This window comes from Rhinolophus sinicus, linkage group LG10, assembly GCF_036562045.2.
Source record: "Rhinolophus sinicus isolate RSC01 linkage group LG10, ASM3656204v1, whole genome shotgun sequence".
Taxonomy (NCBI): Eukaryota; Metazoa; Chordata; class Mammalia; order Chiroptera; family Rhinolophidae; genus Rhinolophus; species Rhinolophus sinicus.
In genome coordinates, this window is record NC_133759.1 from 73,530,976 (window position 1) to 73,546,356 (window position 15,381).

At 32.2% G+C, this 15,381-nt stretch overlaps 1 protein-coding gene across 1 annotated transcript in view; it reads left to right on the forward strand.

The window, feature by feature from the left end:
* ADAMTS19 (ADAM metallopeptidase with thrombospondin type 1 motif 19) overlaps window positions 1-15,381 on the forward strand; it is a 232,146-nt gene that overhangs the window by 103,598 nt on the left and 113,167 nt on the right. Inside the window, exon 8 of the mRNA XM_019756011.2 lies at window positions 5,718-5,823. Coding sequence (XP_019611570.1) covers window positions 5,718-5,823 — 106 coding nt within the window. The remainder of the gene's footprint in view (window positions 1-5,717; window positions 5,824-15,381) is intronic.

Consider the following 15,381-nt stretch of genomic DNA (forward strand, 5'->3'; position numbering starts at 1 on the left):
CTTGTACTTGGGAATTCTTTTTCCTTCAAGCTTAACTATACATTAAAATTTATGTACATTACATGTTATTTGGCATGTCTATATGTTTTTCTCAAAAGGAGGCTCTGTCTACCATGATGCAGGAACACATAAACAACATTTTAGTGCCTATACAATATTCTGCCTTATCTGACTCTAGAGATTCACTATACATTTATTAAACTAATATCTTTTCTTTTTGTTAAAAGTCACTTTTTCCTTAATGTTCATAAAAACTGTACTGTTAAGAATGCTATAGATTATGTAAACATTTAAGAGAATCTGGAAGCCTGTTTTAAAAACACATTTATAACTATACTGATATTAAAGTCATAACTTGTATAATTGTACTTTTATATTATTGGATCATCATCTTGCCTTTTAATGGAACATAGACAGATAATTAGCAAACTAGTAAGGCAAATTATTGTTTTCAATTTGAATGTAATCATGTAAATGGGTTTCATATTATCTGGGCACCATCATTAAATCATCCTACATACTTTTTTCTAATTAGTGGATAAAATACATTTTGATTTCTCAAAATTATATTTTTATTTAAGGCCCTGCATTGAATCACATTTTATATTAATCTTTGTTTCAGGGAATTTCTCTATATTCAGGTAATTTCTTTAACACACCCCTTATTGAGGATGTACTAAATACAGCGTTGATGCAGACATGTACTACACGGCTTGCACCTTTAAAGAACCCAAGCTACCATCTATGAGTAACATCAGCTCTCGCAACCATCTCCTTACCCTTTTTCCTGCTTAGTCCTTTGTTCAGGAGTCCCCACACCCTCCCAATTTCCACTCAGTGGAAACCTCTGGCTAACCTCTGCCCACTCAGTGATACTGCCAAACTGTTTCCTTCTCTAAAACCCTTTCCAGCTTTGATTTTTCCCTGTCTGTCTCTTCTTTTATTCTCACATAATATCCTATGTACATCTTTATGTCTTAATGATCGCATTTTAAAATGAATATTTGTGGCTCACGCTTCTGAAGGCATGATCAGCATGTGTTCATATTTGGACCTCTGGTACTTATCACATATAACATTTCTTGTTGCATTAGGCCCCCAAGTAATAGTGGCAATCATAGGTAAATAACACATATGGTACAATCATAGTGTAAATAAGTGACCTAGGACTGTGCCAGGATTTTGTGTTAGGAGAACAAGTATTTTGAACTCAGGTAGTCTAGCCAGTGGTGAAAAACAACAGTTCTGGGCTGAATCACTTACTTTTGTTATGATACATCCATCTGAATACATAAAAACTCTGATTTGCCAATTAGTCCATTGTTGTAACATGCATTTTAGGGGTCTCTGAGCATCTTAATAAGGTATATCATATCATGTCCAACTGTACGATGTGTGTTTTGTTTTCAATGAGAGATTCTGTTGACTCCCAGTGCGTGCTTTGATTCATTTTTAGGTGAAAAATTACAGGTTATTTTGATTTCCTTTGTATTTCCAGAATTTTTTATATTAAAAGAGTGCTTTAAAAAGGGTCTGTACTACATCTATCTTTAAATAACAGCTGTATTAAATCCTTTTTCCTCCTAACCTCTATCCCTTATTATAATAAGAAACATGTGAGCTTTGGAAGGGAACTGAAAAGCATGGTCTTTTAAGCAGAATAATGCAAGTCATTTAAATTAGTCATGGTTACAATCATTCTCCATAACTTTCAAGTCAAGGAAAATCTTCTTGGTGTGCCAAATGAAAGAACAATGAAATTTAAATTTATCAAAGTCTTAGTCAAAGATTCAGACCTTACACTTAAATAAAAGAAGATTAGGAATAGAGGGTCATTTTTGGTTGTCAAATTATACCCTGGTCTGTAAGAGATTCTATTAATTACTATTTAAATTTCATAGACATGATTATAATTTTTATAACTTTAATTTTCTCATTATAAACACTTATGTGAATTTGAAAAATGGGAAAAGAGGGAAAAAAATTACCTACAATCTCTCCACATGATACAATTGCTATTATCTAGTTAACATATTTATGTAGTAGTTTTGTTCTGCTATGAAAATGTGGTTGTATAGACTTTTTTAATACTTAGTTGTAATCATATGTCTATGTCAATATGTACTCATCATTCTTGAATTATATTTTATAATATATATCTTATGTATTATTAATTAATATTTATCACCATGATTTTTTACATGACCACACAATATTCACTGATTTCCCATAACCTTGTGAGAAATCTAGTGCTCCCAGAGAGGTCACTGTTCATTCTTTCCCTTCCCCTATACCACATGCTGGTGCCAGGCAGATACCAAAGTTGCATTCCTCTTGCTTCCTGCTGCTGCTTCTAAATCAAATCTCTCCTGCCTCATATAAAAACTCTTCATTTGAAGCTGAAGCTCTTGGGCTTTACAGTCTCATCCCTCATTGTCGCTGTGATTGATTTATCTCCTTGATTCTCACTCATATGTCCTGTGAATATTGGCCACCTCTCCCACCTTCCTGAGTTAATTGTGATTATGTGCAGTTTAATGTTTGCATAATCTGCCCACCCAACACTACTTAATAATTCTTTGACCTCATTCTTGATGATTTCTACCTCTTCCCTTTTCTACTCTCGTGGCAATACCTAATCATGTCATGAAACTTGACTTCTGAAATCTTAAACCCCTCAATCCCAACTTCTTACCACAATTTCCAATATTTTTTTGGGAAGTGTCTACTCTTTTTCTTCATTTGATGACTCCATTCTCCTGACCACTGTATTCTGTTCTCCAAATTATCAGGTTCCCTTTGACCCTACTTTTTCACTTATCTAGCATAGAGCCCTACAAGTTCTGTTCCTTCTTTTCACTCTCAGTTTGATTGACAACTCTTATACCCTTTGATTCTTCCTTTATACCTGATCTACAAAACCTCAACCCATATTGAATTCAAATATTACTTTTCTCTGATTCAGCCATTAGGTTGGCTATCACTCAACTGGGTGTATTAATGCTCCTCCAGGCTCGTGCTCTCCATCCTCAGCTGAACCATGTGTTTTCTGACCCATGTACATTAAGTATTTCACTAGTACTTAATCAGTTGTCTTTCCCTTTTCTCTCAGCTTCTCTATTCTAAGCTTTCATTTCTTTTCCAAAAAATATTATCTAACTCCCATCCACTTTTGACCCATGCATCAGATAACGTTGCCTTCTTTTTCACTTAGACGCACAAGAATATCAGAAAGTAATTCCTTAACTTAACAAGCTATAACTATGAAAGTACTACAGCAAACATATTCTATTGTGAGACTGTAAACAATATAGAAATATAGAAGATAAAGAATAATATAAAAGGGATAAGAACTGGAAACAAGTGACAAAACTATTTTTATTGGGGGGTCATATATTTGAAGGGGTATAGGAGAAGAAATGTAAAACTTATTAAAGTGAGTAAATATGATATGTACTGGCCCATGGAGCAAAGGGATATATGAAATGGTGACAAGCCACATTAACTGAATTTTAAATCTCTATATGGTGATGGATTATTTCAGTTGTGCTGAAAGAAGTGGTGAAATAGATGGGTGTCCTAAGGGAAATTTTGTACCAAACAATGGTCGTTGGCATGCTGAGCTTAATTTAGTATTAATTTAGTATTTTTGTGGGACATTTAATCCCAAATAATATCTTTAAAAAATTTTTAAGTGCTCAAGAGAATTTTAATACTCTATTAATAGGAGGTATATTTCTTTCACCTTCCTTCCCTCCCTTCCTTCTGTCTTCTTCCCTTTTTTCAATTATGACATAAGTTAAATTAACTCCCAAGTCTTTCTTTTTCATTTTTGATTGTATTAATAAGTACGTGACTTAGCTCTCTTAAAATTCATGTTATGTTTAAGAATTTTAACAGTTTTTATTTCATTTGTTGTTTAATGGAACTAGATAAAGAATATTTTCTCTTTTTCCTCTTCTCTCTTCCCCAACCCCTCTCTGTTTATCACTACCTCAGTTTTTCCTTCCTATTTTATTTTGATTTAACCTTGAAGTAAGTTCAATTGCCTTAATAAACCAAAGTAGGGCTTGTTATGTCTATTCATCCATTATCCGTCCATCCACCTCTCCATTCATAAAGAAGTCATTTCATCTTTTTGTAGATTTCATCTATTTGTAGATTTAAGTTCTATAAAATCTTAATTTCTAAATATATAGAAAAAATAACGTCTATATGTATATTTCCCCTTAGCTGTTTTATCCTATAATTATATTTTTAAAATAATATGTTTATACTACATTTTGCTTAAAGAATATATCTCATTTCCTTGGTAGGCCAGTGAATACCAGGCATTGACATTCTGCATGAAGGTTTGAATGTGTAGTTGAGGAATTCAGATATACTTTCAGCTAATTTCCATTTTCAACCTTCCTGCAAGGCCTCTCCTTAAACCTTGTATGCCTTTGTCTTAAACCTCCCTGGGGGTTCTACCACACTCATAAAATCCTTCTCTCCTGTCACTTTGGCTGTGGCTTCACTGAATTAATTAATATCCTTCATCAATCTTCTATGTTTCCCAAACATTGGCAAAGTGATTTATTCTTTTATTTAAACTTAATGATTCCCTGCCATTTCTTTTTCAAGTTTCTGGAGATAGGAGAAAACTCATAGGCAGTCAGGTAACCAACAACTCTGCACTAAATTGTTATCAGAAGCAAAATAAATGTTGGCTGGTAAATGGAGTCAAAGTTGAGTTTAAACCCCCATTCTATCGTATTTAGTAGTCATGTGATTTTTTGGCAAATCATTTTGCCCATCAAGACCTTAATATTTTCATAAAATAAGATTAAATTTATTTTATAAGGATATGAGAATTAGAGAATATACAATGAGTTCAATAAATACTAGATACTATTTTAATGACTTCCGTTATTAGAAATGCATTAAAACTCTTAGAAGATTACAATCCCTTTTGTTAAATGATATCTATTCAGGGATTTATCTTAATTGGTAAATAATACATAAGTCTTTAACTAAACAGTATCAGTCATTTCAGATATTATCATCTTTACTGATAATTTAAACCAAAAGATCAAATATCTTGCTGAAAGTTTATCTTAAATAATATTTCAGTATCATATGCTCTGCAGTCAGGCCATGTTATTAGCCTGACTAATTTGCAGATGAAACATTTTCAATTTTTCAAGTATCACAGATAGTTTTTATGTCCTATTAGTTAAAATAGTGTTTCACAAAATTAAACTTCAAAATTTTATTAACTGAAAATAGAAATGTATGTTCAAGAATGTTCTATATGTACTTTATTTTATTTTAAGGTTTTTCTTTGAAAGTAGGTTCTTCACAAGAATTGAAAAATATCTTAACATAATCATTGCTTTTTAAATTTACATTTCTAAGATGTAACTATTCATTTATCTTCAATGACAATGAAAAGTAGTATTTATAAAGTGCATTCTTACAGTATGCCTTTTGAGAATTGGATAACTGACAAAATAATTTCAGCTAACATATAAAATTGAAAAGAATATTAATGCTTTATTGAGTGACTTATCCATAAACAGTTTCCCCTAAAATTCCATTTACAAGGGCTAGATACCAAATTTAACATTGACATATTTTTTATTTCTTAACTTTTTGTTTGTTCTATTAATACCTAGCATAAATATTTACATTTTAATTCTGACACATCACAGTTAGTGTTTGTATTTTTCTAGGTATCGCTTACTTGAGTGGAATGTGTAGTGAAAAGAGAAAATGTATTATTGCTGAAGATAATGGCCTGAATCTGGCATTTACAATTGCTCATGAAATGGGTCACAAGTAAGTAACAATTCTGGCTATTCTGGCGTATTAGCATATAACTTTATAATTTGAGTTATTGAAGTACTTGCTTATTTTTTCTTTTTTTCTTTGAGCTTAAGTTTTTTAAAACTTAGGGGAACAAAAAGAGGTGGAGAAGATCATCTAAATTTAAAGAGTGTCTTCTGAATGTTGTAACCATTCCTGATAGTTTGAATAACATTTTATTACATTATTAAAATCCTTATCAGGACAATCATTGCATGGCACATGATTGATTTCACTACACATTTTCAAGTGATAAAAATATTGAAATAATTGTGACACTGCAAAGCTATGTATTATTTAAACATCCAAGGAAAATACTTCATGCAAGTGAAAATACTTGCAGCCTGTAACAGTACGATGCTTGTCACTACGCAACACAGAGTGAAGCAATTCATCTGCATGGTTTAGGAGTAATGAAATTGGAAGAGACGTAAACTGGGCACACAATTTATATGTAATGCACATTCACTATATCTCAGGCACAACCTAAGCACTTTACATAGATTAGTTCATTTAAAACTTACGAAAAGCAAGGATCTCATTTTACAGATAATATTAATAGTAGCATCAATAATTACTAATAGTAACACTTATATAGCACCTACTATGTGCCAGGCACATTTCTACATGCTTTATATATCCTTACATTTTTGTGTGGTAGTGCTGTTAGAGTACCCATCTTATATGAGGGAAAACTGGAGTTTAGAGAAGTTAATTTACCAACCCCACCACCAAAGTTATGAAAACACTAAGTGTTGGAAGAAGGATATGAACTCAAGTCATCTAACTAGGTCATACTATTTTGAATTTCTTCATTAAGTTTTCTGCTACCTTTGGGCCTTAGATACCTCATCAGTAAAATGGGGATAATACATGTGTTATTAGGTTGGTTCTGGATTCCAGTTACATAAGAACTATGCACATATTTACAAGCAGTATATTCTCGTGGAAATACTGTGGGTTAGGGAATCAGACTTAATGTTGACCGAAGGTTTCCCTACATGGTAGCAGTATCAGCCATACAGATGAGAAGTATTTTAATTGGACTCAGATTTAGTAAGGTTTTTCTCAGGGAGGTGATCTTTATGGAAGCTTCTTTGGTCAAAGACATTATTTAGTTTGGCTGGCAGTGTTTTAAAACTTGAATCAGCCGTCAACATTAAAAAGTATAAATTTGACATAAAAATCAAATTTCCAGACCTGGTAACACAAGAATCACAGTCCCATACGGCAGTAATTCCGGGGAGCTGAGTAGCATCTATACCCTGGAGACTGGGCCCATCTTTCCCAGCCCATCACAGGCTATAACGTTCTAGTATGATACACCCAGCTCACTTCATTTTCATTATACGCCTGGACTTTGTAGACTATTGAGTAAAGTTAAGTTGGAAGTGAAATTTGATTGGTATCAGAAAGCTTAGAAGATAATTTATACAGGACATAACAGTGTTTGATTTAAAAAAATCCTTTTTATTCAAGTAAACTGAAGTACAGGAAAATGATCAAGTCATAATTATACAGCTCAATGAGTTATCAAAAATTGAATATATCCATGTGCCCATAACCTAGTCCAAGAAATAGGACATTATCAACAGTGATTGATTTTTGAGGTCACTTTTTATATGTGTGGCTAGAGTTTCATTTTCTCCCATGCAGGCTTTGAGTCTTCAGTCGAGTGTTCTAGAATACAAGTTTGTTATTTAAAAAATAACAAACCAATAAAATAAATAAATAAATACACATTAAAGTCATCATCCTTTAGGGAAAGTATGCAGCGCAATAACCTTATTTAATATTGCACTGCAGAAATAATGGGATTTAGAATCTTAATTCCAATACAGTTTTTATAGATGATTTTAGTTTACTCATACTAGGAAAAACCACATGCATAATTTGATGAAAAATGTTGAGAATAATGTTTAAAGGGAAGAAAAAGTTACTACTGTAAAATTTTAAGACAATAAATGCAAATTAATCCTAAACATAATTCTTATAAATTAAGTTTCGAATTAATTTTCACTCTTTAGCTATGTATTAATAGTTTGATATATAAGCAATCTGAGTACATTTTAATGAAACGGATGTTAAATAATTTTGTTAACTACCCTAAATAGTAGAGAGTTCACTTAGAAAAATTCATTTGCTTTTTAAAAGCAGATAAGTAAAATTGCTTTCTTCAATCTTGTTGTATTCTAAAATGTAAGAAAAGCACTAATTCAAAGAAGCAGCCACAATACATGTTACTTCATGAACATGTAAAGGCTTGGTCAAGAACCTACAACTACTTAAATGAAAAACTGAATGATATGATTTAAGGAAAGGCCCCTTCAGCTTTATGTAGTAGAAACATTGGTTTATGATCAGGAACTCAGGTTGGAATGGTGAAAATGGTAGTAAAGTATTATTTTATTTGACTTTTATAGAGCTGCACCCAAAATCAATAGAGATGTGCCAAAGGTATGTGTAATGTTTGATGGACTAAGACCAGCAGGACATGCGATATATGTTGAACTACTTAGTTGCTGAAAGTTCTCCTTACTAATAAGCAATGTTTGTCTTGAAAGTAGAGACTAGTGTTTTCCTGATGCTAGAGAATGGGAGACACCAGCAGGGAGAATAACGGTGTCTTTATAAAGAACAAACAGACAGGGGGGAGTTCATCTGTTAAATTAGATCATCATCATCCAGTGTAAGACACAAAGCACAACGAAAGAAAAATGTAGGAAGAGGAAATTTTAAAAATGTGTATCTATATATAGCCTCTTAAATAGGGAAAGTTTTCATAGATATTAGATAATTACATCTGTGGATCCTGTGTACACACACACACACACACACACACACACACACACATCAATAGAGCTCTTTTAATTAGAGGTATAATTAAGAGTCAGCTACTTAAGTAAAACTATTAAATTCTTATTGTTTTTTTTCTTTTTGGATTTCTTTCTCTTCTTTTTTCTTTTTTTTTTTGGTTATAACTTCTTCCCATATAGGTCCTAATATAGGCAGAAAATGGATCATATAATTCTGCAACCCACAATTTTAGAGTGGCAGAATGATCCCATTTAGATTTGTCAATTCAAGAATACCTTTGTAATCACACATAAGATGTTTTTAAACTGATTTGGGGTGAGTATACTTATGTTTGTTGCCTTGAATTTGATTTCTAGAAAATCCCAGAGCAACACCACATATAGCTGGAAAAATCTGTATGGAGCACTTGACTCTTGGGGTGAGAATTTAAGTAATTGAAGAGAACAAAAAAATTACGTCTTTGACTATTACAAAGGAATCTTAAATAATGTCAGCAAAAATATATTGAATTTTTCCTTTGGGAAACTGCTAATTTAAAAAAATCTTATATATAATGATGTACAAAGTATAGGTTAGAATTCATAGTAAGAAAGGAGCAATAAATGATTTATACCAATGTTTTATGTTTCCCGTTCAAAATTATTTTTCCTTTTAAACAATAGGTCAGGGGAGTGATTATTTTTCTTATAACCAAAATATTTCAAGAATGGAATTTTTATTGGTATTGTTTTTATACTTATGAAATATGAATGAGATCTTTATTAATTTACTGTGACAAAGGCTGAAATTTTATCTTTATAAATAAAAATATTTTAGGTAACTGTTCATGTATTTGACAGGGTTTGTTCAGTGCATATGTATACACATATTTACTACATTTTATATATTTTAGATGATCTTTATGAACAACAACTTGTTTGATTTCAAGCCATAATTTATTATTAATATATTATCTGTGGTTGGGGGCCAGGTTCAGTGATTTGCTAAAGGACTCACAAAGCTCAGCAAAGCTGTTTTACTCACAGTGATAGTTTATTACAATGAAAGGATATAGATTAAAATCAGCAAAGGAAAAAGGCACACAAGGCAGGGTCCAGGAGACACCTGACACAAACCTTCCCTTGTCCTCTCCCATTGGAGTTGTGCAGACAGTGCTTAATTTTCTCAGCAATAATGTATGAAAAATACACAGCTTATTGCCAACCAGAGAAGCTAACCTGAGTCTTGGTATCCAGGGTTTTTACTGGAGTTTGGTCATGTGGCTGTGGCTGACCACCCACAAGGCAGACCTCCAGTCTCCATCCCCTTCAAAGGTCAAGCTGGTCCAGGTCCCCTCACCACCAATCGCATCGTTTGTATCAACTGTCTGGCATGTCCCAGGGCCCCCAGGTAAACAGAGATATTCTTATCAGGCAGGATATTCCAGAGGCTTAGAAGTTGCCTCCTAGGAGCTGGAGGAGGACCAGACCTTTCTCTGGAACAGTGCAGGTTTTGGACCACCCAAACTTGCCGAGTTAACTCTTTACTGCACAATTACACAATATTTTTAAAGTCTTAAAAAATACTTTTATTAGGTTGCTAAAGGCTACCTAGCAAAAATAATGCCTTCTTTTAACAGAAGGCATTGCACTAAATACTGTGTATTCATATCTAATCCAATCTCACAAAAATCTTGAACTGAGTATGGTTATTATCATGTTTTTGCAGAGGAGGAAACTGCAGCTAAGAGAGATTAATTTTTCAGGGGTTCTTTTGATATTAAGAGCATACTTTTCCTATCAAATATACTGTTAAGATTTTCTTTTAGTTAACTTAATCTTGTTTTTTAATGTTTTTGATCTACAGATAGTTTTTAGTTGTCAAATCTCATACTGTCTTTTATTATTTATAGTTTTTTTTTGCAATTAGAAGTGCTTCCTCACTCTAAAATTAGGTAAACATATTTTTGTCTAGTTGTTTTACATTTTCTTCTCTCTCTCTCTCTCTCTCTCTCTCTCTCTCTCTCTCTCTCTCTCTCTCATTTTCTTTCTCTCTTTATCTCTAGCCATTTAACACCACAAGTCCATCTAGAACCTGCTTTAGTATATGTAATAAAGTTCTCTCCATTAAATTTGATTTTATCATTAACTGCTCAGTAAATTATCTTACTTTTCAAAATGTGGTTTGTGATAAGGAGCAATGCCAGAATATATATAGTACATTTCTTGCTTCATTGAAAAAGTCTTGAAATGAAAAAAAAAGTTAGCTGAACTAAACTGTGTGCTTAGTGATGTACCTGATTTACCTTCTATGCCAGCTACTTATCTAGATACAAATCTGTAAAAAGGAATTTGCCTAATGGAGCCCGGGGCACAGACCACACGCTGAGTAGCCCTGCCCTGTAACACTTATTAATGCTGAGTCAGTATTGCATAGGAAGTCACATGTGAACTGCTAGCCAGCTTTCTTTTTATTTTAGCCTGAAAGGTGGTCTGTGCATGGGTCATATAGCTCTGTCCTTATATATTTATGAAGTACTTTTAGACATAAATCCTGGATGAAATCCATTGCAAATAGTAAAAGTTCTTCTTTTATACAGGTATTTTGTGGTGTTTTAGATTGTTACATAAATATAAAAGTATATTCACACCATACACACCACATATGGTATAGCTACGGTATATATTTATACTTTTTGTTTTATATATGTTATATATTATACATCTCACATCCTTTTTTCTTTAGGACCACAAATAAATTCAGTCATCTTTGAATTCCAACCAAAAGTAAAATAACCCCTTTAATATTACAGAAGCTTTTGCTAAAATTTAACATCAGGTCTTGGATATTATGAAATATGTAAAATATCAGGGAAATAATAATTTTAAAAGTAATTGTTAATAACATAATCCTGTATTTTTCTGACCTTTCTAAATCTGGAGATGTATTGGACAGCAAAACTTTCCTGGCTTAGCACTGAGGCCAAAGACTTATGCTGCTACATGAAAAAGGAAGGCAAGAATATTAGCTTCTTTTTAGAGATAATGATTGCCAAAGCTCATAGAGCTAATAACCTGAGTGAATGTTCAAATTCAAGTCTATCCAAATCTAAAGTGCATATTATTAATTACTTCAGGAATATCGAAGGGTACTTCTAATTAACTTTACTCAGCGTACTACTGGGCTGGTCTGTATTATCTGCCCCACCTATTTCTTCCACTATACTTCAGACTATGCTTCCTTTCTTTCTCAGCACTAGAGTTTTTACAATGTTTCTAGTGTACCATGGTTCCTCACACTGTAGGATATTGTCACATGCCACTCCCTCTGTCTAGAATACTCTTACTTTCCAGCTTTGAGTAATTGTCTCCTGCTCATAATTCATACAGCATATCAACCATTTCTTGCAGTATGTGTTCTGTGTAGGTCAGTCACTATATTATATATGTAAGAGCATCATTGCTTTATAAATGTGCATTATTTATCTATTAGATACATAATTCATAGTCTGTAAGCACTAAGAGGGAGTGAACCATGTCTATATTTGATTATCATGGGATTTTGAATGCGTTTCACAGTGGTTGGTTCATATTAGACATTCAATAAATAGGGATTAAATAAATGAATGCTTTAATATAGTAATTAGTAAAATATTCTTATGCGTAGAACATCCATGGAAATTTATTAGAGAAATACATACATTTCAAAACTTACAAGCATGCTTTTGAAAAACACATAGGTCAAAAAAAGAATCATTAGGGAAACTAGACTATTCTCAGGCTTAAACAATAACAAATATACTATTTAGCAACTTTGTAGCATGCAGATAGAGCAGCAGATAGAGGAAAATAAGTAGTCTTAAGAACACGTAAAAATTGAATGAGGAAATAAATAATCTAAGTCTTAAAATTAAGAAGTTAGAAAACTAAAAATAAAGGTAAGGAAATTAGAAAGAAGAAATCATAAAGACTAGGAAATAATAAGAGAGAAAAATGCAATAATAATAATTAGATTTATTAAGTGCAAATAAAGTAGACCAATTTGATTGATCAAGAGGAAAAAAGGGCACAATTCAACAGTATTAGAAATGAGAAAAGGAGGCATAAAAGATACCAAAAATATTGAAGACACTGATACACTGAATACTTTAGTGGCAAAAAAATTAAAAACAGATGAAATAGAAAAATTTGAAGAAAATATAAGAAGAACATAAAGCTCTACAACCATTTAAAGAAATTGAATCTGCACTTTAAGACCTTTCCCCTGAAAAATACCAGGTTCAGGTATAGGAATAGATTCAAACAATAAATAATACTAATATTAATCTAATTTTTCTAGAAAATGAAGAAACATTTTCCAACTCATTTGAGTCTAGTATTATTGTAATATAAAAATCTAAAAAGGGCAAATATGAGGGTGAAAATTACAGTCATTTTTTTATCTGAGGATGCAAAAGTGACAAGGAAACGTTTTCTTTCTTTTATTTTTTTAAATTGGGGAATATTGGGGAATAGCGTGTTTCTCCAGGGCCCATCAGCTCCAAGTCAAGTCACTGTCCTTCAATCTAGTTGTGGAGGGCACAGCTCAGCTCCAAGTCCAGTCCAAATGAGCCATCCAGCCGCCCCTCCAGGGGCTCAGTGAGCTGGAAGGCACAGCTCACTGGCCCATGTGGAACTTGAACCAGCAACTGTGTCATTCAGAGTCCATGCTCTAACCAACTGAGCCGTCCAGCTGCCCAGGAAACATTTTCAGTCATGTATAAACAAAGGTAATATACAAGGGAAAAATCTTAATCCTCACATTAACAGATTAAAGATAAAAACTACACTCTCTCAGTAGAAACAGAAAAAATCCAATAAAATGAAATTTACTCATGTGTATTACCAAAACCAATAGGAAACATTATTCTTGGTGGTGAGATACTAGAAATATCCTCTACAAAATTCAGAAAACAACAAGGATCTCAGTACACCTGCTTCTATATGTGTGATGGGAATACAAACAAGTGCAGCATGTTGGAAAAATAAATAAAAGATGTAGGGATGAGAATAGAAGACACAAAGCTATTTTAATTTGCAAATATGATTGCGTATATAAAAACACGATAGAATGTACAAGTATGGAATTAATTGATGAGTTTAGTAAGATGATTGGATATATGGCAGATATACAAAAATCAAATGTCAACACAGAAATAAATAATATTTTTAAAAGGATACTATTTACTATAACAATAGAAAACACAAAGTACTTAGGAATAAATCCAATGAAATAGGGAAAGTATATACCCTTTAAAATTCATTAAATTAAACCTTTATCAACGAAAATGTGCCATGTTTGTAAATAAATACAGTAACTTACAGCTGTCAATTCTGCTATAAATGATTTAGAGGGAGGTCCATGGAAATTCTAATAAATATGCCATCACAGTTTTTCGTATGGAAATTGGCAACGTATTTCCAAAATTTGTGTATAAATCCAAATTGCCAAAATCGTCTTGGAGAAGGAATAGATGAAGGTCGAGGCAAAGATAGAGGAAGATGAGGAAGAGAATGACGGAATCTTGCTCTAACAGAAATCAAGACCTATTATGAAACTATAGGAGCTAAGACATTTTGATATTTATGCAGATATGGTCAGATTAAAAGAATAAAATACAGTCATAAATAGGTCCATGAGTATATGAAAACCTGATGTCTGACCATGGATTGTAAATCAGTAGAGAAGAAAGTTGACTATTCAGAAAAATGTGATGGTTTTCTGCATGTATATAAATGAAATTAAATACCTTCATATGATTTCTAAAAATCAATTCCGGGTAAAATAAAGACTGATAGATCACTGATAAGACTTTTAAGAGAAAACATGTGCATAACTTTAAAACTTAAGGCTTGGAATGATTTCTGAAACAGCACACTTTTTGTGGGCCTTCTTTTTGAAGGCAGAGGCATGAGGTATGATGGAAAAGTCTGACAGCGATCTTAGAATTGGTCTTTTTCACATTTCTTATTTGTGTGATGTTCCCTGTAATACTTAAGTTATATTAGCCTACGCAATACACATACAGATACACACATATGTATATATATTATGTATAAACACATAGCATTTGTTTTTATGAAAATATTTCATAATTGTAAAATAAAAATAAAACTAGGAAGGAATGGCAAAATGAGCATTATATGTGTAATTGGAAAACTCAAGACAATCTAAAAAAAACCTTTTATAACAATAAAAGAATTTTTATTGGCCTGTTGTAAAACTATTTAAAAATTTTGTTTCCCAATGCATAAACAACAGCCACTTGCAAACTATTAAGAAAGAAAAAAAATCAGTGTATATTGAAGATACCAAAAAAATAAAGTAAAAATTTAAAAGATAAAGTACCTAGGAATATACTTATAAAGGAATGTATAAGATTTATAAAAGGAAAAATTTATAACCACACAGAGAGTCATAAAAGTGGTTTAAATAAATGGAAAGACATTTCCTGGTTTGGAATAGGAACAGACGATATTATAAAATGACAATTATCTATATATAAATGTAATGCGATCTGCCCAAAAATACCAATAGAATTTTTTTTTTCATTTCTTTTTTTTATTAGACATACTGATTATACAGTCCATATGGAAAAATCAACATAAGAAATTTCTTGTTAAAAAAATGGTGGGGAGGAGAGAGTGAATGCTATCAGACATTAATACATTTCATAGTAGATAAAGCAGTTTGTGT